At 44.5% G+C, this 15,226-nt stretch overlaps 1 protein-coding gene across 1 annotated transcript in view; it reads right to left on the bottom strand.

The window, feature by feature from the left end:
* Window positions 1–13,688, bottom strand: part of TRPM5 (transient receptor potential cation channel subfamily M member 5) — a 102,853-nt gene extending 89,165 nt beyond the window's left edge. Inside the window, exon 1 of the mRNA XM_054970001.1 lies at window positions 13,567–13,688. Within this exon, the coding sequence (XP_054825976.1) occupies window positions 13,567–13,688 (122 nt within the window). The remainder of the gene's footprint in view (window positions 1–13,566) is intronic.
* Between the last annotated feature and the right edge of the window lie 1,538 nt (window positions 13,689–15,226).

The following is a 15,226-nucleotide window of genomic DNA, read 5'->3' as shown; positions in this document are numbered from 1 at the left end:
TCTTTGCTACCCTTTAATGGAATGGCACAAACTGAAACCTGGGAGAGTGAGTCAACTCATCTTGCTTAACAGTAGGTAGAGCCATCCCTGACATGGTGGGGCCTGGGCCATTTCACATAGGCCCAAGAATAATAGAAAATGTATGTTACAAGGATTCTAGGAAACCTGGGTACTGGGGCAGGGGGAATTGAGGCTCATTGATAAATTGTGGTGTGTTGGTGGTAGGAAAAGGTGTGGAGAAATTAGACAGGGTGAATTTCATGTATCATTTCAAAATGACCAGCCAAATCTCTGCATCTAAGTCTTTAATACTTACAAATTTAGGCTGTTAAAACTTTCCCTGGCAGATTATTCCTTTTGTTTCGGAGCACAATGTTCTACCATGCCCTGGAACACTGTCTTCTGGAGATCACAATGTTTCACACACTTCCTGCACACTATTGCCTTTGCTTGTTCTCATTCTTAGAGTCTCTCCTAATTGTTGGGATAGTCTTTGACAGTAATTGCTGCCTATACTGATAGTTTTTATGACACTTGGCTAACTTCTCTAAGTCCCTACTTTCTTCATTAAATGACAGAGTAAAGTCAAATAGTACTCCCATTTATGGAACTCCATTCCAAGGGATGTTTACCCAGCACTAGAGATGGGCACGAACCGAAATATAAACCAAAATTAAGCACGAACCCGGCCAGTTTGTGGTTCACGAACCAGCAGTTCATCAGATCCCATTTCTGATGAACTGCCACGAACTTTAGGCTGGTTCGTTTGGTTTGTTTTTTGGTTTGTCACTGCAGACAGCCTGGTGCCAATCAATCAGTTTCCTAGGCAACAGGGGATGGACTTCCTGCAGACCTTCTGCTGGCCCGGAAGTGACCTTCTGCTGGCCCGGAGGTGATGATTTTCTGACCTGGATGTGGCGTTTTCACGAACCAAACGAACCGGTTCACGAACCAGGGGCAGGTTCGTGAAAGTTCATGGTTCATGAAATTTGACAAACCACGAACCACATGGTTCAGTTTTTTCCTGCTTCGTGCCCATCTCTACCCAGCACCATCTTTTGTCATATTGTAGGTGCCAGACAGTATATGCCTTCAGTATGTAGTTATTTTTTTCACTAATTTTTCCTGAGCTGTTGTGTTGCCATTCTTAAATTATGTTCAGATACTTGTTGGTTAACCTGGTACAGCCATAGATTTGAGTTAGTGAATCTTTGGTTTTTTAAATTGTTTCATTGGTGTTGTTTTAATATCAGTTTTAGTATTATTTCATTTCTGCCAGTCATGTAAGCTACCTTAATGTCATATTCTGGCAGAACAAAAACATAGATATAAATAGCATTACTGCAGCAAGCACAAAAACTAGTGATGATCTGGGTACTTTACAAACATCTATGGAACATCTGTGGAACAATATGCAAAAACATTATAAAATGAGATAAAACCAAAACAAAAATACATATGTAACAAAACAGAAAGAGAGATGTTTATATAAACACAGAAACATTAAAATATAGAGCAAGATGGAGGAATCATGGAGGGGTCCTGGTCTTGCAGCTTGGCTCTCCGACTGCTGTCCAATGGACTTTTCAACGGTCACTTATCCAACATTCTGCCAAGCTGCCTGCATTTCTCATCAAAACTTGAGGGAAGCTGACAAGTGTCCAACCTGTGTCATCCGTCATTTGTAGTTTGGCCCTAAGTTATGCGTAAAGTATTAGTTAATTTCCTTCTTATAAGAGTATGCTGATAAGTGCTGAGGTTCTACAAGAAACTTAGGCTTGTCAATGTTTAGGCTAGAGGGTAGCACCATATTTTATATACTATTATGTTTGCAGTTTGTATAACAGAGTTTCAGCAAATGTGTAAAATGTAATCAACGGATATACATCCTTAAACTTCTTAAGCAGCAGTGGCTCAATATGGGCCCAGGTGTACAGTATAAATGGCCTGAAGAAAAATGCCCCTTTAATTAAGATTTAATGGGATTCTGTTTACCAAGTGATATTATTTATCTCTGTGCCAAGTAAAGCTGCAACTGCCAATTTCTACACATTAACCTCTATTAAAGTGAGAGGAAATTTTTCTCCAGGCCAGTTGGCACCCTAATAGTACACAGCAGTGGCTTTCAGACTTTTTATGGGGGAAACCTTCTAAACGTACTGTATTTTTCAAGCTGCACTTGCAAAATAACTCCATGCTACTTTCTTTCTTCTCAGCATAAAACACAGAAATCTCACATCAAGTAATGCTGAATGAGTTTAGATTCTATTTTTCATCTTCAGTATTTATACATATATAGCATTGCTGAGCATATGACCATTTCACACAGAAAATTTGCCATCAAGCATCCTATGACATTCTTTCCCAGCTCACCTTGTTCCTCCTCCTCCCTCCTGTCCTCACAACTTACTTGTGATAGAGTTACACGATCCATTTGCGGGGATCTGACCCCCAGGCTGTGAACTACTGTGGGATCTGACCCCCAGGTTGTGAACTACTGCTGTCTATGATGGCTCAGGGGAACACCAGGATATCTGTGACAAACATAATCACCATATAAATCGTGGAGTTTCTTTGGCTACTGTCAGTTGTTATGCAGGGATTTGTTAGTCACCATCCTGAATGTTTATTCTGCTTAAATTTCCTGAACCCTCATATGGTCAGCCAACGCAGATTCTAACTGTTTGATTTTACTTGAGGTTTCTGCCAAAGTAATAATTTGAAAGCCTTGTTTTACAAATATATGTTTAAAAAAGACACCCTGAGTTACATGATATAAACCTTCAATGTTAATTTAACTCCTAAAGAGGTTTTATACTACTTTTCTGAGCTTGTGACCACCTTTAGAATTCTGACACAGAGTAGACGCAACCACAAAATGGCTGCCATAAGAGGTGGAGCCAACCACAAAGTGGCTGGCACAAGAATCGGGAGAGGAGATAAAAGTAGATGGGAAGATGAAAAGAAGGCAGGAAAAGACAAGACAGATGTTTCTACAAACCTGAAAAAGGCCCAGGTTTGCAGAAAAACCTGAAATCTTAAAAAAAAAAGAGAGGGAGAGATGGAGGGGTTAAATCCCTCAAAATAATAGAAGCAGCACCAATAGTTTTAAAAAACAAAAGTCCTCTATGAATGTTGCTAGGCAACCTCAACAGTATTGCCAACCTTCAAGACTTGGTGTCTGTCAGTAGAAAGTCAGGGGAGGGGACATGTCACTTTCCAAGGCTGTTTTGATCTTTAAGGGAGAACTCAGTGGGTTCAAGCCCAGCAGCAATAACTGGGTGACTTGTTAACATGCAAACTGCATGACTCGCTGAGGACTGGTTGCTTTCTACTGTTCAAGAGCAGCCACCCTATAAAGGCCAGTGTAATACAATGGTTAGAATTTTAAAATGAGATTTGGGAGACCCAGGTTCAACTACCCACTCTGTCATGGAGAGGCATTGATTGACTTTGGGCCAATTATACATTCTTAGCATAACCTAGGGAAAATCTGGATTGGGAAATTCCTGGAGATTTTGAGAGTGGAGTCTGGAGAGGGCAGGGTTTAGGAGGGGCTAGAGCTAGGCTTCCCAGTTGCCTGCCCATAGCTGTTAGCAGTCAGACCTAATCTCATGCTAATAGAAGGCTTATGAATATGGCAATATCGTAAGCCCCTCTGTGTAGCAAGGCAAGAAATGGCTGCCAGATCCCAGCTGGGAGCTGGAAAGTTACTGACATGTGAGTCACCATGAGCTTTCAGCACCCACACCCCCAGAGATGTGCACAGATCCTAAGACAACAGGGTCTTCCAGGAGTTCCTGAATTAATCACCATAACACACCCTGCCAAGCTTCTCCTTATCCACTCTCCCATTCTGATAGCCTCACCCATCCAACAATCGTAGGTCATTAATAATCACTGATAACTTCAGCTTCACCCAGGAAGGCTTAATCAAACCTTTCCAGTTTCATTGTCTCACCCTGTAGATGGTTTCCCAATTCTTTGTCTCACCCCAGAGACAGCGATCAAGTTATTGTTTTAGGCAAAAGACACTATTCTGCCCCAGGGTATGTTCCACAGTACAACCATAGTTGTATGAATGCCCCTGGATCCAGCATCCACCCTCAGACTCCCATCTGAACCTCTTGCTTTTCCTGCTTCCAAGCACTGGTTGCTAAACGATACTCTCTCACAGACACCCTCATTTTGTCTGATAGGTAACTATCACCCGATCCTACAATTCTCTCACCAATTCTGCCCCCCCCCTTTCTAGTTAGCTCTCTCTGTGTTGTGTGTTTTGTGTGCAATTGATTGGTGAGGAGACTACACCAGGTAAGTCCCACCCCCCCACACACACTGGGAGGGTATAGAGACCTGGGTACACTAGCTGGAGCTCAGCAGGGTATAGTGCCATAAAGGCCACCCTCCAAAGAAGCCATTTTTCTCCAGGGGAACTGAACTCTATTGCCTGGAGATTATTTGTAATTCTGGGAGATCCCTAGCCATCATCCGGAGGCTAGCAACCCTAGAACATACTTCAGATGGTTGTTGTGAGATAAAATGGAGAACAGAATGATGTAAGCTGCTTTGGGTCCCAGTTGTGGAGAAAGACAGGGTATAAATGAAGAAAATAAATAATAAATATAGTTGAATATGGGGGAGCAGATAAAAGATGGATGGGTGAATGAGAAGGAGAGAAAGAAGCAGGAGAAAGTGAGGATATGAGGCATGCCAGGATGAAGGAAAGAGAAAATAGTTTGGGGAGGGGGATAAAGGGGAAAGTTTTTGCAGGTGGATTGAAAGGAGAGAAGTAAAGGGGAGAGGCTATGGAGGTTTTCAGGAAAGGAAACAATAAATAGAGGCGAGGAGATATGGTGTCCCCCACTTGTTATATCAAATCTAGTAAATAATTTACAGTAACATTAAAGAAACTTTTGATTTGTCCCTTATTTTGGTTCCACGCTATATGATTTACTGGCCATGAAAGTCAAGGATAGAGGAGAAGGGGAAGGGATAAGGTAACTTTTATGGAGGCTTTTGTCCCCACCATTTACTGTGATAGGGTTGCCAGGTCCCCTCGATCTCCCAGCGGGAGACTGAGGCCTGGCTCTTATCTTGGTGGAGCTCATGCGCGCGCGTGCGCGCGCTCCTGCAAGCGTGATGACATCACTTCTGGGAGTGACATCATCACGCAGCCCCTGTTTGGGCGCTGATCGGGCCCGTTGTGGGCCCCTGCGGAGCGCAGGAACGCTCCCATGCCCCACAGGGGCCCACAACGGGCCCAGTCTGCGCCAAAACAGGCCCAATCCGCACCCATTTTGGCACGGACCGGGTCCGTTTTGACGCGGATTGGGCCCAATTTGGACCCCTGTGGAGCGTGGGAGCATTCCTGCGCTCCGCAGGGGCCCTGATCCAGGCCAAAACAGGCCTGATCCTGGGGCTGCTGTGCGCGGGGGAGCACAGCACCGCAGGGGGGCACGCATGGAAGGTGCGGGCCCCCCCGCTGGCCAGGTAAGTAGGAGCGGGGGTGGGAGGGTCTGGCAGTCCTATACTGTGAGGACATATTGGTACTGGTGCCAGGGCTTCTGTAACTGCTAGTCTATTCAAGTTTAGACTCTGTAGTCCAAGCAGGAGACAAGACCAGGATGAAATTCATTTGTATTTATTTATGTTATTTATGGTCAGCCTTTCTCACTGAGACCCAAGGCAGATCACACAGTGTAATTCCATGTGATCAACAGCTGGGACATTCAATAAACATTATAATAAGGTATGCATGGCAGAGATTTGAAAAGAAGCATACAATTCAAATACAGGAATACAGCAATGAAACATTGCTGAACCAAAACATAAGTAATTTGACATGACCTATTAAATAATACAGAAACTATCCAGTAAGATCATATCTACATCTACAGATAGTACCCAGTAGAATAGTCTGAATATCTTGTTAGTTTGACAAAATACCAAACCTTGATCATATAAAAGATTTAGGGAAATTAAATATACATTCAAAAAGTACTAGATAAAGTATAATGGAATATTTCCCTCAAATGTACTCTGCAAAACACCTGATGTAACAATGATGAAAGATAGATCTATCCTATGAGCCTGAACCAATTTGTAACATACACTGGGTTCAAAAGAATCCTGACTGACCCCAAAGGGAGCAATGTGCATTCTAGCATTCCAGCAATGAAACAACCAAGAGAGTGTTGGGGAGAGTCCAAGTATCCATCAAGAGCGACATAGAGCAGAGGAATATTAGATTTAGTCTCTTTGGGCTAGGGGCCTTGCTGGCTGAGAGAAGGGCACAAATTTTACCTAAGAAACCTTTAGGCCTTGTTGGGCTCTCTGCTTTGTGAAGATCCATAACTAGGGATTAAATAAATGACCAAATGCCTGAAAGTTCCTTTTGGCATAAAGGTAACAGCAAGAGGATAGGTTCTAGCCTTAAACAAGATGAGACCCTTGTGAATGTACTTTTGTAAATGTGGAGACAAGGCAAATTGGTGCAGAGATTTCAAATGGCAAAAAGGTGTAAGGAATTATCCACCATGCATCATTGTGATCCTCCTGTGCCATCTACTCAAAAAGCCAATTGATATCCCTTCCCTGGAGGAGATGTTGTTCGGTAAGCCTAGCATTGTGTGTGAGTAGGGATTGGGAAGGGTATTTTCTTTTTTGGATGCCACCTCTCAAAAGCATAGTGAGAACAAAGGGGAAGAATAGTACTGCTGCAAGGAAAAGCCTCTCCTTTTCCCCATAATGCAAAACATTCTGTATGTATAATTTGTACAGTACACTGTAGGAACAGAGCTGGGGATGTGCTAGTGGGAGGAGATAGACATGTATTTCATTAAGGGCTCCCTATGCTTTTCTCCACAATTTGAGCACTGGATAAAAAATCAGCTGACAATTCTGGACTATTAGCTTGACAAATAAATTGTCAGCCATAACAGTATCTAAAATACAAGTTTAGATCCTGTTTGTTTGTTAAAAAGTTAATACTTCATCTTTCCATATAGATCAAGGAGGTAGATTAAAAACATTTATAGTTAAAATAAAAACAATGACCTCCAAATACCTGCCTCCCTCATGCCTGCCTTTCAAACCTCCTTAGAAACCCTGACAAACAGCCAGGCCTTGCAGTGCCTCCTGAATATCTCCAAGGAAGGGGTTCCCCTCACCTCTTCAGGGATCCCATTCCACAGAGCAGGGGCAATGATGGAAAAGGCCAGGCTCTGGTTGATGCCAGACAGGTCACCTTAAATGGTGGGACAACCATCAAATAGCTGCCTGAGGATCATAGTTGATGTCAGGGATATATGGAAGACATTCTTGAGAATGAAGATATGTGAAGATATTCTTGATAGTATATAGGGAATAGCTTAGTGCTGTTCTGAAGAGCTTTGGCGGAAGGAAGAATGATTGCAAGCCACTCTGCCAACACTCTGGAATGGATAACAGCATCTGAGTTGGGCAAGGTTACTACCAGCCCTCCAGTGGGGGGGGCAGGGATTCACCTGCTCCAAACCTCTGCCCACCACCACCTCTCACCTGGCTGGTGGGGGGCACAGGAATGGGACTGGAAACTTTGGAGCACATGGGAGAATGACGACGTAAGACTCTGCCAGTGGTCCCAAATGCCTTCCCTGTGCCCTGCTTTCAGCCCTGGGAGACCTGGCAACCCTACGATTGGGTCCAGCCTAATTCTCCCTTCCCCTTGCAGCCCCCCTCATTTCATTATCTGGATCCCCTATCAATAAGGAGCAGCATTTTGTGGAAATCAGTGAGTTGCAGTGGGAAGGGGCAGGCAAGGAAGTCCCATTCCACTGATAGAAAATTTAGTTTGAATTAGGTTTGCCAGGTCCCCTTACCATTCTGGCAGGAGGTGGGAGACTTGGCACTCAACTTCTGTGTTGTGCTCACATGCACGCTCCCAGGCTGTGCAATGATATCACTTCCAAGAAGTCAGGGCATCGTGCCACCCCTGGTAGTGCTCCTGTGCACTGCAGCAGGCCAATTTTGGCCAGTTCGGGGCAGAATTGGGCCCTTTTGGGGCCTAAATTGTACCTCTGTGAAGCACAGGAACTCTCCAGGGCCCTCCTGGCAGTGCTCCCAACTCTGTAGCGGGCTGAATCAGGCCCATTTGGGCCCAAAATCAATCCACTGTAAAGCATGGGAACAGTTCAGGGCCCTTCAGGACAATGTTGCACTGCTCCAGCAGCACTCCCACACTCTGCAGTGGGCCAGTTTTGGGCCCCAATGGGCCTGATTCAGCCCACTATGGAGTGTGAGAGCACTACTGGGAGGGCCCTGAAGAGTTAGGGTAGCCAGGGACTTGGAGTCCCTCGATGGGAGATCCCTAGGTCCCTGTGCTCTCCCGGTGGGGGATTGGGAGCCGGCACTTACCCCGGCTTCTTTCTTCACTCCTGGCTTGTGTGATGATGTCATTTCCTGGAGTGATGTGATCACACGGGGGTCAAAGGGCACCCTTGGGTCACAGATGCCCTTGTCCTCACCAGTGTGGGCTGCTCTCACTGCCGTGGCCACGGCCTGCTCTTGTTTGGCGCAAAGGGGCAGTAGTGAGAGCAAGCCGTGGCGGCAAGAGTGGGCCACTCTTGCCACTCTGCCCACTCCCACTGCCACTGCTGCCTGCTCTCATGGTGTGGGAGCGTGCCCACCAAACCAGGGAGGTAAAGCACCATCCGGGGAGGGGGCACCCAGGAAGCATGCCCCCCACCAGCCAAGTAGGTGGGCGTGGGGGGAAAGGTTGGGATCAGGGGATCTTCTGCCCCGGGTGGAGGAATGTAAACCCTATAGAGAGTTCCTGTGCTGCTGGGGTGGTGCAGCAGCATCCTGCAGGGCCCTGGAGCAGTGTGCTGATTTTGGCCCCAAACGAACCTGATTTGGCCCACTGAGGAGAGTAGAAGTACTTCTGGAAGGACTCTGGAGAGCTCCTGCACTTCACAACAGGTCAATTTAACCCCCAAGTAGGCCCAATTCGGCCTCTTTGGGGCCCAAATCAGCCCACTGCAGAGCACAGGAGCACACCATGCTGCCCAGGAGCATGCCCCATGAGGCGTGTTCCCCCACTTTCCGCCCCTGCCAGATAAACAGTGGGGGGGGCAGAGGGTGGGAGTGGGGGATCCTCCACCCCCAGTAGGGGACTAGTAACCCTAATCTGAATCCAGTCCTTTGAAATGGATTCAGCAATCCATTCTGGACATGTTCAGAGAGACCTAGGATGCTCCTACATTTCTAGCATGACAAGGTATCGAGCAGGTCTCTGGAAACAGCATATAAACAGATATATAAATAAGGAAATAGTAATGATAACTTTTTACGTTACTGTTCAAGACAGTGCTTTTTGGAGGGAAGGAAGGAAAAAGGAAGGAAGCTGCTGCTACTGTTATACTGATTTCCACCAATTCCCCCTTCGTACCACCCTACTCCCCAAATGCCCTGGTGCTAGAACTTTGAAAATATATGAGGTTAGGCCCCTGGCACAGCAGTTGGGTAGGGACAATAATGCCCAATTGTCAGCATTTTATCTCGGTTGAGATCTTGCCTAGGAGAATGCATGGAGAGGCAAAGCCACACTCCACCTTTTTGTGTATGTCCAGAGTAGATTGCAGAATTTATAGGTTAAAAAAACAACAACACTTGGACTGTATACAGAAGACAATAAGAAACAAGGCAGATGTCTGGTGCAATGCTTAAACAGAACAGGGGCAAAAGACAAAGATAATTTATGATTCAGAGGGAAACAGGAACTGGAACAAAATGTATTACATAAATGTTTGCATTTGAAGATACTACATTATGTAAAATTCCAGATAATTAATAGCCTCCTCTCATTATAATTAAACAAATTATTCCCTAGATTGTTAATGCTTATTACCTCATCATTTTCGTCGTGCCGTTTGATTGAATCATTGCCTTACATTGCAATAGGCCAGAATTTCCATCGTTTAAGCTGTAATAATCAATTCATGTACTCTGGAGAAATCACTTGACCTACAGAATGATGGCTTTGGTATTCCACCCCAAATATAATGTTTAATGTTTCCTTAATCAAAAAGAGTCCAGTAGCACCTTTAAGACTAACCAATTTTATTGTAGCATAAGCTTTCGAGAATCACAGTTCTCTTCGTCAGATGCATGGAGGGCAAAAAGAGAAACTGGTCAGATATAGAGGAGGAGAGGGGGGGGGGCGGGGTAGATGCAAACATCTGTAGTAGCAAAATCAAAAAGAGTCGAAGGCTTGTGCTGCAGTGGAATTGGTTGGTCTTGGAGGTGCTGCTGGACTCTTTTTGATTTTGCTACTACAGACTAACAGGGCTAAGTCCTCTGAACCTTTACAGAAGCAAACTGATCTCCACATCAGAAGGAGCTGTTTGCATCTGCATATCAGAAGGAGATGTTTGCATCTACCCCGCCCCCTCTCTCCTCCTCTATATCTGACCAGTTTCTCTTTTTGCCCTCCATGCATCTGACGAAGAGAACTGTAATTCTCGAAAGCTTATGCTACAATAAAATTGGTTAGTCTTAAAGGTGCTACTGGACTCTTTTTTATTTTGCTACTACAGACTAACACGGCTAACTCCTCTGGATCTATGACCATGGAAATGTTTCCTTAATTATTTACTGTATTTCCACCACTTGTTAATGGAAACAATAAAACAATAAGTAGACCTATTAGCTTACAATTTTAATTTATGTTACTTATTGTCCACCTTTCTCACTGGGATTCAAGGTGGATTACACAGTGTAAGTCAATATGATCAACTGCTGGAATGTTCAATAAACAATACAATCAGGAATGGATTGAAGACATTTGAAAACAAGCAGAATTCCAAATACAGAGCTGAAACAATGATAAAACAAAACACAAGGAATCTGATATGACATATTAAATGATGAGGAAACTACCTAGTAAAAGCATACTTGCAGCAACAGAGTACACAGAAATATAGTCTACTGTCCCTATCCCTTTACCAGAACATCTCACTGAACCTTTTCCTTACAGCACAGCCCTCCTACCTGTGTAAAAAAGCCCTCCTGGATAATTCAGTTTTGCATAGTTTGTGGAAAGCCAGGAGGATGGGAAATTTCCTGACCTATTCAGGCAGGACATTCCATAATGGGCGGCGGGGGGGGGGGCGTAATAAGTATAATAAATAGGCTTATTATGGATCTTTACCTTTCTGCAAGCTGTTTCACCAGGAGAAAACTCAGTGTAATATTACTATTTTACACTTTTCTTCTGACTGGGTTGCTCTACCCCACTATACAGAATGCCTTGATATGTTCCTTATATGGATTTATTGTCGAAAGCTTTCACGGCCGGAACTACAATGCCAAGACCACGGCTATACAGCCCGGAAAATCCACAACAACCACCTTATATGGATTGCTTCTCTAGAACTTAACACAACATTAGTACAAACTAAGGGTTGTATCATAGCAAATGTAAGTAATTATAAAAGAAGCAACAGTTACATGTTGTATTGCAGGTCATTCTAACCTATACAGCAGCTCAAAGCCTTTGATTCAAAAGCCAGCCTGTGCCTAACAGCATGAATGTCAGACTGTGTTGAAACGTCAGTTATTAAATAGAATAACAATTTATCAGTAACCAGAATAAAAATTCTTAGCTATATCGAAAGCAAATTATTTATTAATATCACTATGTTGAGAAGTATCCGCAAGACAGCAATCTAACTGCAAAAATACTTAGCATTTCAGAGTCACAGAATGCAAGACAGCTGTACAGGTTTGAGTAAAGGTGCTTCTAAATACAAGCACCTGACTTGTGCAAGCTGACTTTCCCGCTGATCTCTGCTAATCTAAACAACCAACCAGGCCTTAGGCACCTATACAACTGCATGCTGATCATGGCACAAAAATATCACACAAGTTGGTGTCTATCTCAGGCATTTCCACAATTTTCTGGTTGAGTGCTGTCATAGAAGTTGTCATTTAAGCAACTTCTAAGTGCCACTACACATATTAAATTATTAAATCTTATTGATCAAGCATGGTATAGTAGTTAGTGTGTCAGACTAGGTTTCGAGCTAACCTTCTCAAATCCCCAGGCTGCTATGGAAGCTTTCTGGGTGACCATGGACTAGTCACAAACTCTCAGACCAACCTACCTCACAGGGATATTGGGAGAATAAAATGGAGAGTGGTGTAAGCTACTTTGGGTCCCCACTGGGGAGAAAGGTAGGTATAAACGAAGTTTTAAAAATTGCCAAAGATGATCCTTCTGGAAAAGAGCAATAATACCCCGAGAAGAAGAATTGATAGCGAAGAGAATGGAAAATGCAGAAATGGACAAACTAACTTCATTAATGAAAGGGCAAATAGAAGAAGATTTTGCAGCCCCATGGGCACCATCCCTGCTTCCACAAACACATCCCCTACCCCCTGGCAGCAGCTTTCCACCTGCAGCGACCATCTTCCTGGCTTATCAGATGCCAGCAGCTCATACTATCAGAGAATGGAAGTCCTCAGCGCCCCCCCCCCCGCAGACATTCATGGGCCACAGTTCAATTCCCACCCCTCTGTCTGAAGTTTCATTGAGGGGAGGAAGGGGGCAGGGAGACTGGACGGGGTGCCGCTTGATACATTACGGGAGATGTGTGAGTGGACATGTGTGACAGGGTGTTGAGAGAGGGGCTAATGACAATGTCAGTCAGGCATGCAAACACAGATGTTTGTTGTTTTTCAACTCGTTTTATTAAACTGGAAAAAGTGCCACTGTCCCTCGGTAGCCAACACATTTGAGCAGCCCTCATTCTGCACTCCCAGGGGTGGGGCGGAGATGCTGGCTTCCTTGAGATATTGCTTCCTGGGCTGGATCTGAATGACACTTGCAGAGGATTGGAGGGGGGGGGGGGCTGAAGCAGACATGCTTGGTTGTCTCCCGGACAGTCACGACATGCCTGCAAGGGAAAGACACAGACGTGCAGCAAGGAATTCAGCTGAGCCAAAGCCCACACTCCCAACATCTGAGATAATGCACATAGTAGAGAGCAGCAGTGGGAGCTCCACAGGTGCAGCTAGCAACCAGCTGATGCAAGACCCTCTGACAAGGAAGCGCTCTGCCTTGGGGTGATTTTACTTTTAAGGGAGAAAGTTAGCAGGTAGTTACAAACACCTGGTCAAGAGTAGTTTTCTGGGCATCTACCTCTGGGGCAGGCAGGGGCTGCCGCCACCATCCTCTCCCCTGCCAAGGCTAGCTGTCAGGCGAGTTCAGGTGATGGGGCAGCCAGCACAAATCAGCGAACTGGGTTAGCTCCTTCTTAGCTGTAAGTGCTTCCTCGCTCCTTACTGAGATGGAACTTCAGAGTGAGATATCCTGCAAGGAAACTTGAGTGGTTATTGTTAGCCAGACATTCTGGACTTTGCCCTTCTTCCCTTACGCAAGTGCAAAGTTCTCCCAGTTTTCTCGCAAAGTCCCTAAAGTGCACTCAGTGCCTGCCCCCATGGGTACCCTTTTTCCCGCCTTGTGTTCAAAGTACCCATGGCAGAAAGCAAACAGGCAGAGCTTTCAGCCGCATGCTAACTTACCTGAGGTCATGAGCATTGCGGCCAGATGCTTTGTAGGGTGCGTCTGCAGGTGATTTAGTGCGAGGAGAGGGGCTCGTCCACACCAGAAGTGCATGCAGATTGGCCCCCGTGATAGTTCCCATCCTATGCTCCTTCAGGCCATGGGGGCGGGGCTGGGTGCTCGGAGAGGGGGCCGAGGTTTCCCCATTCAATGGGCACCTATGGGCTACGCCTTATGTTTTCGTGGCATAGCTCTGCTGGGGACATTCCCTCAGCTGGAAGGGCTTAGGAAGCAACCTAACTCCGGTCCCACCCTCCACCCCGCCCCCTCCTATGCTGGCACAGGGCCCTGCGCTGCTTCTCCACATTTGATCTTCATAACTAATTATTATTATAATGAACTGTAAATCAAAGTATATCTGCAGAAAGCAGTCATATTCACACAAAGTATCTGAAGAACTTCCAAAATGTCTTGGAATAAAGCAGAAAATAATGAGGCTGTTTTTAAACTTTATATAGCACCTTATCTTGCCACAACATTTTTGTCTAAGCACCAGTATCACCCTTGAACTCAGCACCACTCTGAGAAAGAAGCTTGTTAACTAGTTCTATTTTATATTAAGCTCAAAAGAAAACACAGGGCCTGATCAAAGGAAATTTGCTTATTCAGCGCTGGGAAAAGAACTTGTTAGTTAATTGCTGCTGTCCTGGAGTACACTAAGGTGTGAAATAATTTGTCCTATTAGAAATGGCCATTGCTTGAAGCATGTGTGGAAAAAAAATTAACACTGTGCCAAGCCTGGCATAACAGCTTAACCAATTAGCCAGTGGTTTCCACAAAAGAAAATACTTAGGAAAGATTATGAGCAGCCAGATTTGGTATAACAGCATTTTAAAATTATTAAACAAGAAAACAAGGCCTTATCTCAGGCAAGCTATCGCTATAGCCAACACACTGGATGTTTATTTAAGCACACCTATATCACAAGATTTGCACTGTTTGGCAGCTCCATGAACCTTAGGAATCTACATGGGAAGTAAAATGAAAGCCAAGAGGCTCTGTAATATATAAACATAAAAATTCAAGTGGAGCTTTCCTGTTACAAAATTCATGCGATTTTTGACCATGGAACTTTATCAAGTTAGTTAATTTTGAGAAATAATTCTCTAATTTTCATATTCAGTGTACGATCTGATTGCTTTGCTGTAAAAATCTGAATGCTAGAGGATTCTTGCTTTAAGAGGACAGGAGAATTATTTTCACTACAATGTGTAGATAGTGGGATGGAATAATACCTAAATAGATCAGCCAAGTATGACATTGTTACATATTGCCCTGTTGACTTCCACATTGAAATGTTGCAATCTGCTATTAGTTCAGAATATGGCTACTGATCAGTTGACAAGGGTTAATGACTAGGATCATATTATGGCATTCCAAATTAACTGGCTTGCAATTAATGTAAAGGTTTTTGCAGATAAAATACCACGAATGCACTCAGATCTGGATGCCAGCTGTAATATAGGTGAGGTGGAAGAAATGCTTAATACACCATATGGACCACTTTGACCCAGTTACAGTGACAGGATCCTGGCATCTGTGAAGGCCATTACTTGTGCACTGGATCCTTTCCCATCTTGGCTGTTAAAATCATGTAAGGACTACATAACTGAGCCCTTG

Source organism: Eublepharis macularius, chromosome 2 (assembly GCF_028583425.1).
Source record: "Eublepharis macularius isolate TG4126 chromosome 2, MPM_Emac_v1.0, whole genome shotgun sequence".
NCBI lineage: Eukaryota > Metazoa > Chordata > Lepidosauria > Squamata > Eublepharidae > Eublepharis > Eublepharis macularius.
The sequence above is the reverse complement of the archived record's forward strand: the minus strand, read 5'-3'. Positions and strand labels throughout refer to the sequence as shown.